The sequence below is a fragment of the Abrus precatorius genome, unplaced genomic scaffold (assembly GCF_003935025.1).
Source record: "Abrus precatorius isolate BTA unplaced genomic scaffold, Abrus_2018 Scaffold2, whole genome shotgun sequence".
Classification (NCBI taxonomy): domain Eukaryota; kingdom Viridiplantae; phylum Streptophyta; class Magnoliopsida; order Fabales; family Fabaceae; genus Abrus; species Abrus precatorius.
The window spans coordinates 25,665,665-25,678,598 of NW_020874362.1; the positions used below are offsets into that span (position 1 = coordinate 25,665,665).

At 28.4% G+C, this 12,934-nt stretch overlaps 1 protein-coding gene across 1 annotated transcript; it reads right to left on the minus strand.

Moving 5' to 3' along the window:
- Nucleotides 1-6,872: 6,872 nt before the first annotated feature.
- LOC113859700 (transcription factor MYB14-like) lies at nucleotides 6,873-8,203 on the minus strand. Its single transcript, XM_027492408.1, has 3 exons — nucleotides 8,071-8,203; nucleotides 7,842-7,971; nucleotides 6,873-7,602 (listed from the first exon to the last, which is right to left on the minus strand). Exons 1-3 carry the CDS (start codon nucleotides 8,201-8,203, stop codon nucleotides 6,873-6,875), a joined length of 993 nt encoding a protein of 330 aa, XP_027348209.1.
- Nucleotides 8,204-12,934: the final 4,731 nt, after the last annotated feature.

Here is a 12,934-nt window from a genome sequence, read left to right on the forward strand (position 1 = left end):
ATATAATATATGTTAAAAAATCATTTTCAACTCTAAGAACATAGCCAGGCATATTTGAAATTCATTGGCGTATCAATCGCAATTGCATATCCTTTCTCTTGATTGAGAGATTTGAGAGCATACGCAAATAACCTACAAGTAAACAGAAATAATAGGGCTCAATTTTTGTATTCATTAATATTCGGGACGAAATTAAGAAGATAAGAGTGTAGAATAAGCATACAATAATTACTATGCACTGTCTCAAAGTCAAAGATTTTCCCAACAATATATATACCATGAAATATGAATTCAAAAACTGCTGCACATAGGTATAGCTATCTTCTACATTTTCCATCACATTTTCATATAAATATGAAACTCTACCCTTAGGCCTAAGGCACCTGATTGATTATCAAATTCTACTATGCTTCAAAGTGTCTTCAAAGTGTTTTGTCTGTTACACCCCCCTTTCTCCCACCACAACCTATTACCTATCTAACACTGTTCTAAGCAGATCTTAAGTCCTTTTGTACCACTTGTTGCATCCTTATTTCTCCTCTCATACATGCACCCACATAAACCCCCTCAGCCCATTTCTTACCATCTTACTGTCTTTTTCTTTTCTCTTACAGACGTGTGTTCAGGTCCACTAGGAATCAAACATCCATGTCAACCAGGAAAAGAAAAAATAGGGCGAGGTAGGTTTTGTGTACCCTGTTCGAATAAAAAGAATACAATAAAGAAATTAAAAACATTTATTCTTAGAATATTATGAACAACCGAGTATATATTATATAGTACCATTCACAAGTACTAGTAAAATAACATCAAAAGCTAATAAGAAATGACACGCTATTCAAAAAGCAAACTTCTTCACGCAATTCCTTGAGTGTTGTTTAGAGATGCTTCAGGAAGCCATTGACATAATGGGCCTTCCCCTTGGAGGCTATCAAGTAAGATGCTTAGATTGGGAATATTTTGGTTTTAAGGATTTGAGGTGCTAAATTTATCAATTTCAGAGACAGTTCTTTCTAGTTAAACCACTTTATCCAACATGAAGGCCAATATGTGCATCCCGTTTCACCAATATCGACACACAAGTGTTTTTGTTAGCAAAGATAAAGGTCAAGTGTTTTAAGATTGACTAATGATTATATTTATATTAGGTGTTAATAATAATAATAATAATTATTATTATTATTTTAATTTAAGGACTATTTTAGTTACACAGGCAACTATAATGGATAACTTTCTAAACCCCATTACTTTCACATAATTACGAGAAAGCAATACTTTAAGAGTAATTCAATGTAATTTTTAATAAACACTTTATTTTTATTCTTTAACTAATACTTTAAGAGTAATAATTATTAAATGTTATTTAGTCTTTACATAAAAATTCTTGTAAAAATGAAAAAAAAAAATCTAAAGTGAACAATTTCGCATAATTACCAAAACATAGGCATGGTGAGCTTTTTCTTTCAATTTGTAGAATAAGACATTCGCAAAAAGTGTAAAACTAAGACTAAAAAAAATGGTTCACTTGCTAGAACACTTCAATAGAGTTTACTGAAGATTAAAAAGCAAAGAGTGAAAGAGTTGAATTAGTATCTGGATGGAAATAAATAAAGTGTATGTGAAAGAGAAGTACAAAGATATAAAAATGCACAGTAAAACAGAATAAAAGTATTACTTTATTTTGTTTCTTTAATTGTTTGATTTAATATAGCAATAATAATGCTTAAGGCTTGATTTAGATGAGGTGAAATAGAAGAATGAAATATGGAATAAAAATATTTTACATTTAGATAAATTGAAATAAGAAAAAAGATTATTTCACTTATTTGAATAAATAAATGATTAAAAAAGTAATTAAATTATATTAAAAATAAAAAAATATAAATATTTTTTTTTTATTTTAAACCCTCCTCCTCCGTCATGCCATCCAAACACAACTTTTCATCTACTTTCTCCCTCTTTTCTCCTCTCTCGTCTCCCAATTTCACAGCTTCCAATCAAACACTAAAAAAACATTTCAATATAGATTAAGCACTTTAAGAAACGAAAAGGTGAAGAAATATATAGTTCACGATCTGGATTTTCTCAGTTTGTGGCGGGAACTATACATTTAGTTTAATTTTTGTTTAAACAAAAATAGATTCATTTAAATAAAAATACAAAAAATAACAATTTTTTTTTATGTAAAATCAGTTTAAGCAAATTTTGTGCAAAAATAAGGAGAGTAAATGATAAAGGAATGATAGTGGAAAGAGAAGATAATGGAGAGTTAGATATGGAGAGAATCTAGATCTATAGTTCACATGTAAGGAACTCATTGTATGGAAGCTTGTTAAGACAAATTTTAACAAATATATAATAAATTTTAATATTTTTTTATTATATATACTAAATATAAAATAGAAAAATATTTTTAGTCTTAATAAAAATAATATTGAAATAGATTTAATTGAATTTAATATTTTATATGTCAATAATAAAATAAAAAACTATGAGTTGAAGAATGTACTTAGTAAGAAAGTTATTAAAATTAAGTAATTAGCTAATATTTAATAGTATAAAAAAATATTACATGCTTTATAAATTCCGTTACCATACGATTTATTAAATATAGTTGATATAAATAGTACAACTAGGACTATACAGAGTTTTTTTTTTTTTTTTTTTTGAAGTAGGAGTATACAGATGGATGGAAGAGAAGAAACTTGAAACATGTCACTGGCTCTGTGATTCAGTGAACCTTGGGCTCACTTGCTGCCTGTTGCTTAAACTGTGGGCCCATGAGCCCAACTTATTATATAACTTGTTTTCTTTTCTTTTCTGTATTCCTTTTCTTTTTTACTTTTACAATTTTTCAAATGAAAGACATTCATAGTTTAGATAGAAAAATTTATTAAAATTTAATTCTTAGAAAAGAGTTTAATATATTTTAGAAAATATTTTTAAAAAAAATAGAAATAATTTTAAATTTTAATTTTTAATTTAGTTATCAAAATAATTTTAGTGAAAAAATGTGTATATAAATAAAATTTTGTAATTACATATGAGTTATCTAGTGCGAGGCAAACACATGAGTAGGAAACGGGAAATGAATATTACTTTGTCAGTGTCGCAGACAATTGAGTGATGAAAGCTAAATTGCTTTAAATTGCTTTAAATTGCTTTACATAGCACAAGCAAAACGTGTTTCATGCTTCTCCAAATATTCAAACAAGTGTTAGAAACAACGGGCGTTCCGAGAAGGAGAACGACAGCGACGAGGAGAGTGGAAAGACTCAGAAAAGTCATGGTCAAGCTGCTCCATGCTACTATATATGTCATTGTCACTTGAAATCACTTTTATTTTATTCAATGCAAATTAAAAACAAAAAATTTGATCACTCATCCTTTGGCTTGGGTGACTTTAGTAGTTCACTTCATACTCGGAAAGGAGGAAAAAGGGAACCAAAACGACCAGTTTAGAATACGGTCTACGCCTACGTGTTTTGCTGTTGTAGATCGTTGGTGGAACCTTCGTTCTAGTCTAGTGATTTACATCAAAGCACGTTTCTATAATGATTAATCAATTATCTATCTAAGCATTCATTAAGTCATCTACGCAAGTCACTAATTCGATAGAGTGATACAATGTGAACGCGCCCAATACATCAGCATATGACGTCAGAAGTTATAATATTATATCCTTTGAATCTTACCAATAATAAAACAAATAAATTTAAATAATGATTATAATCAAGAACGTGTGATTATTGTCTTTTGATTAATTGCTGGTTTCAAGGAATCACCTTGTTATAAGCATTCAGTTAAAGGTCGTCCATTTATTTATATATTGAGTCAGACCCACGTGCTAATAATTAAGAATCAGCTAGGAACCCTTCTTTTTAATCTATTGTCAAATTAAACAGCAAAATATAAAATTATACGAATAGGACAATAGATTATGGGCACTATACAACACACTCTGTTTTCTAATAAACAGAACATATGCTATTTGAGGGTTCCGTGATGGCCCTGAGTACATCAGTTTATGATTTCATTATTCTATTTTAGGATTACAAATTCTAGAATTTAGGAGCTTAATCTTTAACAAGCTCGTGCTCAAAAGTGTTGCTTATTTATCTCCAAACACCAATGTGAACAATCTGTATCCTTAAATTTTTAATTCTTAGAAACCGTGTCAAAAACCACTCCTTTTGAAATAATAACCGCGTCTTCGAACATTATAAATTGCAGCATGCATGTTTGATCTTATTAACATCTCTAGTACGATGAGGTTAAACCAAGGTTGACTGTGATGATAATTACCATCAAGTGCATATTCAAAGCTGAGCGCTTAGACCTATTTGACACGCGGTTTAGTTATATAACAAGATGATGAAGGGTAAACCCTAACTTAGTGATAATTATTTTTCTTTAATTAAAATTGGAATTTATCTTAATAACTCACAGTAAAAGCTAATAATAATTATACTAAGATAAACTTATAATTTAAATGAAAGATAAAATAATACTACAAACATTTAAAGTATTGTACAAAAAATTCAGATGAGCTTTTGGCCATTGTATAATTTCATGAAAAAAGAGAGAGTAAAGAGTGACTCCCTTTTATTTCTCATTTTTTATTTTTTTTATTAAGTTTGCAAAAGTTAAATAAAAAGGGCCAGCCTAAAATCTCTAATCGAACCAAACTGAATAAACATAAGCGAATTGATTCAGTTCATATTGACCAGAAAATTTTTCTTAAATTTGAATCAAAACTAACACTATGTTTGCATAAGTAATTTTAAACTTTCAAAAAATTCAAACAATTAAATTGATGTATTTTAATTTCTATCATTTACAATTTTTTTGTTTAGATACTAAATTGTAGAATTAAAATTTGAAATATACGAAATTGGACATGGGTCGTAGGTAGGAGTCAAATTAAGATGTCAAAGTGCTCAAATTCAATGAGAGCTCTCTATCGAACGCAACCATTGTTGTTATTTTTAGTGTGACAAAGATCATTTGTCTGAATTTTCCGTTGCAGATGTTGCCAACTCTAGTGACAAAAGAGGACACATCTAATTAAAATCATTTGGAAGAAAAATAATCTCTAGAACACTTTGTTAATGAGCTCTTCTCATGAAATCTATGAATGAGTTGTTAAGCTGAATGATGTTGAGATAAAGATCTATCATGACAAGATTATGTTAACTGATGAGGAAGAGTGGTGAAAAAGAAAATAGAGAAATTTACTAAGAAATTATGAAGTTCACACTATAAAATTGGTATTTAAATTTACTATTTTCACTTTAACAAAATACTTGACAAAAATCTCAAAAATTTTAAATTCTCTTAGTTTCGTATTCAAACAAGTATTTTAAACAAAAATATTTTAAATTCTCTTAACAAATATGCTACCTCTTTAAAATTCTTTATTCAAACACATGCTAAAGGTGTTTTGATTAACAAATATCTTATTTATATATAAAATTAACATAATATACATTTTTAAAATAAATAAAAATAACAATTTAACTATATTTTTATAATTATTGAATTTTAATAAAATTTAATTTAAATAAGCAAATTAATATATAACTACAATTCAATAATCAATTTATAAAATAATTACTCTATATAAAGTTATTATTAGTATAGAAAATAGTGTAACTCACTTTTGTGTAATACTGCATATATTTAATTAAATAAGACTACTATGAATAATAAAATTATTCTTATAAATATTTAATATATGTATTTATTGATATTCAAACTTGAGATAACAATTAAGTTAGAACAACTTTTTCTTAATCGATTTTTATGTTAAGTAATTTATTTTAAAAAATAATTTAACAAGTGTGAATGTCTTAAAATAATCAAGTATAACTTGCTCCAATTAAAGAAAAAATAGTATAACGAATAGCAAAAAATAAAATAAAATAAAATAATAGTATAACTTAACGGCTTAATTACTATTGTATATTGCTTATTTTTTAGAAAAAAAAAATATGTTAACGAATCTCTCTCTCTCTCTCTCTCTTTCCATAGATGTGTACCATTGCTTAGTGAAAGCATCATCATACACAAATATTTTCTTGACCTACATCAGCTAGCCAACACATTTTGAGTGTCGGGTTCTGTTTAGTTAGGAAAAAAAAAAAACTTTTTATTTAAACTTTAAAATAGAGGTTTAAATTCAACTTAAATTCATATTACATCTAAATAATTAAATTAGACCAACTCAAACTTAATCAAGAATAAATCTATCAAAAATACTCAAAGTTAATTTAAACTTAAATTTAAAATACAAACTCTATTATTTTACGAGGCTTAAATTGATTAACCCTCGAACTAAGATCATTTTACTGATTTTACCTTTAAGCTATCAACTAAACGAATATAGGGATCGAGTATGAAACAAGATGATTGATGCTCAGCCTCAACCTCGATCACAAATTAATAGTTAAAAATAATAATTAAAACGCAATTACATTAAAATTCTCCCGTGAATTTTTGTAAATTGTTTGTGTGTCGACTAATTATTTAGATCGTGCTAAATTCGTGCTAGTAATCCTTTATCGATAAATAAATTGCAAATATTTTTATAAGCCAGTCCTAAAATTTATGAGAAATTTTCCAATCCCTTAAATTCTTCTAATAAAATGTCATCTTTTTACCAATTGGTCGCACACTTTTTTTTTTTCCCTCGCAATACTCTTACTATTTCATAATTTATAGAATAATACTGGAAGATAATCTTGTTTATTAACCTAATATACATGTCTCGAATACGTAACAATCATTTTATTTTATTCAAGAGATAGGCTATTGTTTATATTGATACTCTCAAAACTATTAATCTCTGAGCATGTAGTAGTTTTTATTCATTAGAATAAGCTAAGGTGTTCATCATACAAATTACTTTGACCCCACAGATCAGCGTCGTATACGGTAGAAAAATATTCAGATTCTGCCACGGAGGGGACCAGTAGTTCGCTTGGAACATGGGACATGTCAGCAACATATGGCTGTGTCCAAAAATTATCTACTGTTGGTTCTGTGTATGCATCGAGAAAGCTTCCAAACTCATTCTCCACAACCATGCTTTCGCTGGTAGATTGATGGGGTGATAGTGTACGAGAATCAAGGATCTGGGTAGCATCTGTACTTTCAAAAGCACCGTTAATATCACTTGGCATTGTTGTGTTGTTGGAAATGTCGTCCAGATATAGGTCTGTCCAGAAATTCTCACTCACTGGCTCTGTGAATTCATCCAGAAAACCAAGGTCATCTTCAAACATAAAATTTTCGTTACTGGCTGCTGTGGAATGATCTGAGCTTATGGATGAGAAGTCGCTAGAGGATGATAGTGGTGATAATGAACCTGTATTGTCTGAGATCTGTGAAGTAGCTGGAGGATTAACTTGCAAAACTGTAACACCATTGTTGGACACCGTGTCTTTCCCTTTCTTGGATTCTTTATCTTTTGTTTTGGAGGCTTTGACTTCTTCATTTGTTACAGTGTTCTCTTGAAATCTCTTCTTGAGGGTTGTGTGCCAATGATTTTTTATTTCATTATCAGTTCTTCCTGGTAACTCAGCTGCAATGGCAGACCATCTGCAAGAAGGGAGGAAAATTGATCAATTTAAGGTTCCACTTTTCTTATTGACCCATTTCATGTTATATAAGACTCGCTTGATTTATAGGAGGGCTTAATTTCATTTGGTTATGGATATATTTATATTAGTCCTATATATATATATATTTAGTCTCCTAGCACTTGTTTATTTGCAAACTTGTGCGTGGCTGTGGAGAATTGAAGCTAGCTTGCAATAGTTTACAGAATGTGATCATACCTATTACCAAGTTTTTTGTGCATTCTAATGATGCGCTCTTCTTCTTCTTGAGTGAAGTTTCCTCTTTTGATGTTCGGCCTTAGATAATTCATCCATCTCAATCTACAACTTTTCCCACACCTTGCCAGGCCTGAAAACCAAAACACCCGAGGATTATTAAACTTCACTAAGCTTAATTAATTAACTTAATATTCACAAGCATTCAATTACACGTTTCAAGGTCAATTACCTGCAAACCTGGGAAGTTGGCGCCAATTCCAACAACCATACCTAGTGACATAAGCAATTAACTTCCTATCTTCCTCCGGAGTCCAAGTACCTTTCCTGAGTCCACTTTTGTCACAGGAAGGGGTTCTCACCATCTTTGTGAGAAACAAGTGCACTTGGATGTGTGAGTGAGTGTTTGTTTGTATGCAAGATGAGAGAGATTTTGGTTCTGTTGGTGATGAATGTGAGGGAGAGAGAATGGTTTCTCTGCGTGGACCAGTCACTTATTTATACTCCGCGCGTTCACATAAGCAACGTGTTTCATGCTCAATTCAATTTTTAAAAATCGATAAAAAAATATTCCTCTGACTTCCAAATAAGGGTCTTTTCTCAAATGTGCCACCAAAAAAAAAAAGTGAAGGGTCTTTCTCAGCAGATACAAACTGCTCAAGTCTGGTACTGAAACCAGTCAAACTATGTGTTTCTTCTTCGCTTTCACATAAAAAGATTAATTAGTGACGCAGTGTGCCACCTGCTACTTCTCTTCCGGGAAAGTAGCACGAAACTTTGTACCCTTCCAAAACCTTGTGCAAATCAACACGTGGGGCAAATCCACCAAGACGAACACGACCGCGAAATTACCGTCAAGCCATTTTGCCCGAGTTTTCCACAAAAAAATAATAATTCAAAATTCAAAAATATTTAGAAAATAAATATTTTCGTAAGTATTTGTTGATCATATATTTGGGCAGGGAAAATAGCTTACAGGAAAAAAAATAATTAAACAAAGTTAATAACTAATAAAACAATTTTTTCCATCAAAACAAACGAAATCTAGTAAACTTTTCTAGTCAAGGAAGATCAAAGTCTATCTTTTCTTTCATTATTTAAGAATATTGCCACTTCACAAAAGGAATTGAAGCTACTTTATCTTCTTAACGTAAATTTCCTTTGGAAGCAGCATTTGTGAGGCCAAATCAATACTGAGAATTAATCCTCATCAAAATAATTACCGATTAAAAAATATTATTAGGGAATCTGGTGTACATTATGTTCTTTTGGTAAATTCCTACTTTATTTTGTTAATAAAAAATTAATTATTCTGTGTAATTTTTTTACAATTTCCAAACATAAATTAAATGTTTTAAAATTATTTTTTTCTATTTTTATAAAATAGTTTTGTTAAAATTTCAATCGAAAAGATTCGTAAATAGGATAACAAATTTCAGGTTATAACTTATACAAACTACTCAGATTATTGATTAATGACGTAGTTTAAAATTCAGTAACGTGACTTTTTTATCCTCAAATCATGCAAAGTTGTATACATTTAACGCTTTGAGTATACGTAATCTAAAAGAAGCTTATTCTAAATCTTTCTACAATATATCTTTCTATTATTTCTCCTTGTTATTAGATAATATTTGGTTTTGATTTTTACATTTTTAAAACATTAAATATATTTATTTTTTCATTTAATATTTTATTTAATAAACATAATTTCATTAAAAATTGTTCTGAAGATATTAATTAAAAATTATTAAATAATTTTTTATTTAAAATATCTTAATAATAACACTTTCTCATAAAAATCACATTCAATTATTTAATCAATATTCTAAAATAACTCATTAACATTTTTTGGAAAGTATTAATAAGATTAATAAATGGATATAATTGTAAGAGTTAATATAATTCATTTTAGCCGGATTTTGTTTTTACTAGCAAGTAATGGTTAAAGTGTTAAAATGATAAAGTTAAACAAAATTAATATTAATAAATTATAAATTTAAGAAAGCATACAGTATTTACTTTAAAAATCCTGAACACGAACTTATATATTTCTCCAATTATAGACACAACTTGTTTGGAAGTTGGATAAATAAGGACAGAAAGGGTCATGGTAGAACTGTTTCGTGTTTCTTATCTTTTCCTTTCTAATATTTCGTTTGATTTGTTTGTGTACCGAGGAAGTTTTTATGTCACTATGTCATAAAAAATGTAAATGTTTTCTTTCAAAATAACCTAAGATTGCTTATTTTTTTGCCTTGAGCGTTCACATTTAATACCATCTGATCGTAGTTTGCAATAAATATGATGTTGATAAGGCGACGAGAATTAGCTCCACGTCCATGCCCTACAAAAATATTAAACCCAAAAACTTTTACTAACAAAACTACATAATTAACTTCAGCTAAATGACATTCGAGCCACACAGCTAAACTACTAATTCTATCAAGTTTCAAGCTTTTAAGGTACACTAAAGAGTTGGTGAGAATAGTAGCTAATTTTAAATTATTAAAATTTAAACTTTAAATTTGAATGTTAAATTTAAAATCTAAACATAAATTATTCTTACTTTTTGATTCTAATTTATTCAGTTAAGAAAAAGATTAAGGGTGACATTAACAACAATGATAATGACAGGAGGACAGTGGCAAGGCAACTATGGAGGAGACATTGAATTAGTGGTAATCACAAGCTAGAATGGGATTGGGATTGGGCGTTTAAATTATGATAGGAGAGGTATTACCCTATTAATTAAGAAGTCCTTTTGTCACGTTATGCAAACACAGAAGCAGAATAATTCAGACGTTGATCAGAATGAGGATTCCAAACTGCGATTATAATATATATATATGATTCATATGTCGTTTATAGGATTTCAAACCATCACGTGCTAATTGATAGAGTCAGGAGTAGAAATATTTTCAATTCCACAGAGAGGTCAGTTTATGGATACTCAGTCTTTATTTATAATTAACTTACGTATCAAAACAACGCGGTTTCTTGCATATAAGTTAGTAAAATATGTATCGGAATAAAAAGCTGGACTCGTTCCAGGGATTTGAAAAGAAAAATTAGGGTACTTCGGGAGCAGGCTTTGTTTTGTGTTAACTAATTAACCAATTAACCAATTTGATTACCATTTTTCTAATTAAGAAAACTTTCTTATTCTTTAATGAAAGTCCGTGGTCAAAAGTCTTGATAGCTCACAAGAAATTTTATGTTTACTAATTAGGTTTCTCCAACTAAGTGCAGTCCATATTATGGTCTGAGGTATTAGCCTCTCCTCAAGGAAGAAAATTACTTAGCTCTTTTTTATTTTTTAATGCAATTTGATATTACGAGGCATGGGATTTATGAGTCACGTTGGTTTTTGACTTGTGAACTCTGATAATTGAAAGCGTGTCTAAAACTAATTCTCAGTAGAATTCAACTAATCCATTTTTATGAAACTAAATTTTCAACTTACAATTTAAGCATAGTTGACTCAATAAATAAAAGCCCGTAGTAATTAATTAATGACTTGCCATATAATTAACACTTCTTTATTTAGCTTATCAAAAGCACACATACAAAATTTTAAGCATAAGATTTTAACATAGAATTAAAACACGCTTGACTATATAAAATATCATAGTGAACATGACTTGTCATACAAATAAAACTTTTGCCAGGCCAGCAAGCCTTTTGAGAATCAATGACATATTAATTTACGTGTATTCTTTTATTGTTAATAAATGTTTGTTGCTTAAATTATCTTGCTAACGAGTGTTTAGCTGATACTATATTAATTAAATATTTTTGAATTTTAAAAATATGAATAATAAATGTTTAAATACTTTCAGTATGATAAAAAATTTATTAAATACTTTTAACTTTTGTTTCCTCAATAATTCTTTTAGGACACTCATTAGCATTATTTTTAAAATTAAATATTTCTTTAAAAATAATAATTGCAAAAATTAAACAAATAAATATAATTATATTGAATTAAATTGTTCGTTGTCTAAAAAAAATCTTTTAACAAGTATATTGAAGTTTATTTATCGTTTACTTTTTAAAGTTTTAAATCCGTCCTGCTCAATGTCAGAAGTTGACAAGCTTTTAGTGGTATGGGCGATAACACAATTAAAAGTGTTTATGATTCTTCTTTTTTTATTTTTAAAGTAATAAAAATCCACATATTAAAATAAATTATGACTCAGTTTAGATAAAATTTAATATAATGTTAAATTTAATCAAAAGTTATTTACATTGCATTAGATAATTTAGTTACTTGTTATTTATTTTCCTAATATAATTTAAAATACTGTACATGAATATATCAGAGCTTTTAAAATAGTATAATTTAGTTTGTACATTTTTTCTTCTTCGTGTCTAATATGCTTTTCACATAGTTTTCTTAGAGAACTAACTATTTCAGTAACTAGTTTGCTTCACATTCCATTTAAGTATACGACAGGAATTGGCTGTAAAAAGCTGAATTTACTTATTCTGAGTACTAATCGAGTAACGTGCTTTTAGCATTTAAACAATGCAAAGGCATCAAGCATCATTTTATAAGAATGTATGTAATGATATTGATTCTAAATTTTCTTTTATTGACAACCTTGGGATTTGAGTAGTTTTAAATCATAATACACGTGTATACACATTATCCACACGGTTATTGGTATATTTAAGATGCTATGTTTTTATAATTATTTTTCCAAGTAAAATTTAGGTTAAATAATTCATTTAGTTTGTAATTTATCGTGCGATTTGAATTTTTTGTTAATTAAAAGATGCTTTTAAGATTAATTTAGTTAAAAATAATAATTTTTATTTAACTTTGTCATTTTCAATTAATGAAACACTTTTATATCTTGTCAAATATTATTAAACTCATATTTTTCGAATAAATATTTTATTATTTAAAAATTCTTTAGAGTTATGTTGACCTATGGTTAATTTCATCGCATATCTCTCCGTGCCATATTCTTTTGTTATTTTATTTTATTTTTGGTCAAATCAAATTCTTTTTGTTTTAGGGAATGTTCTTTGTTTTTTGTCAAGTTTTAGGGAACGTTCTAGAATAAGGTCTTTAGGGTCCTATATGA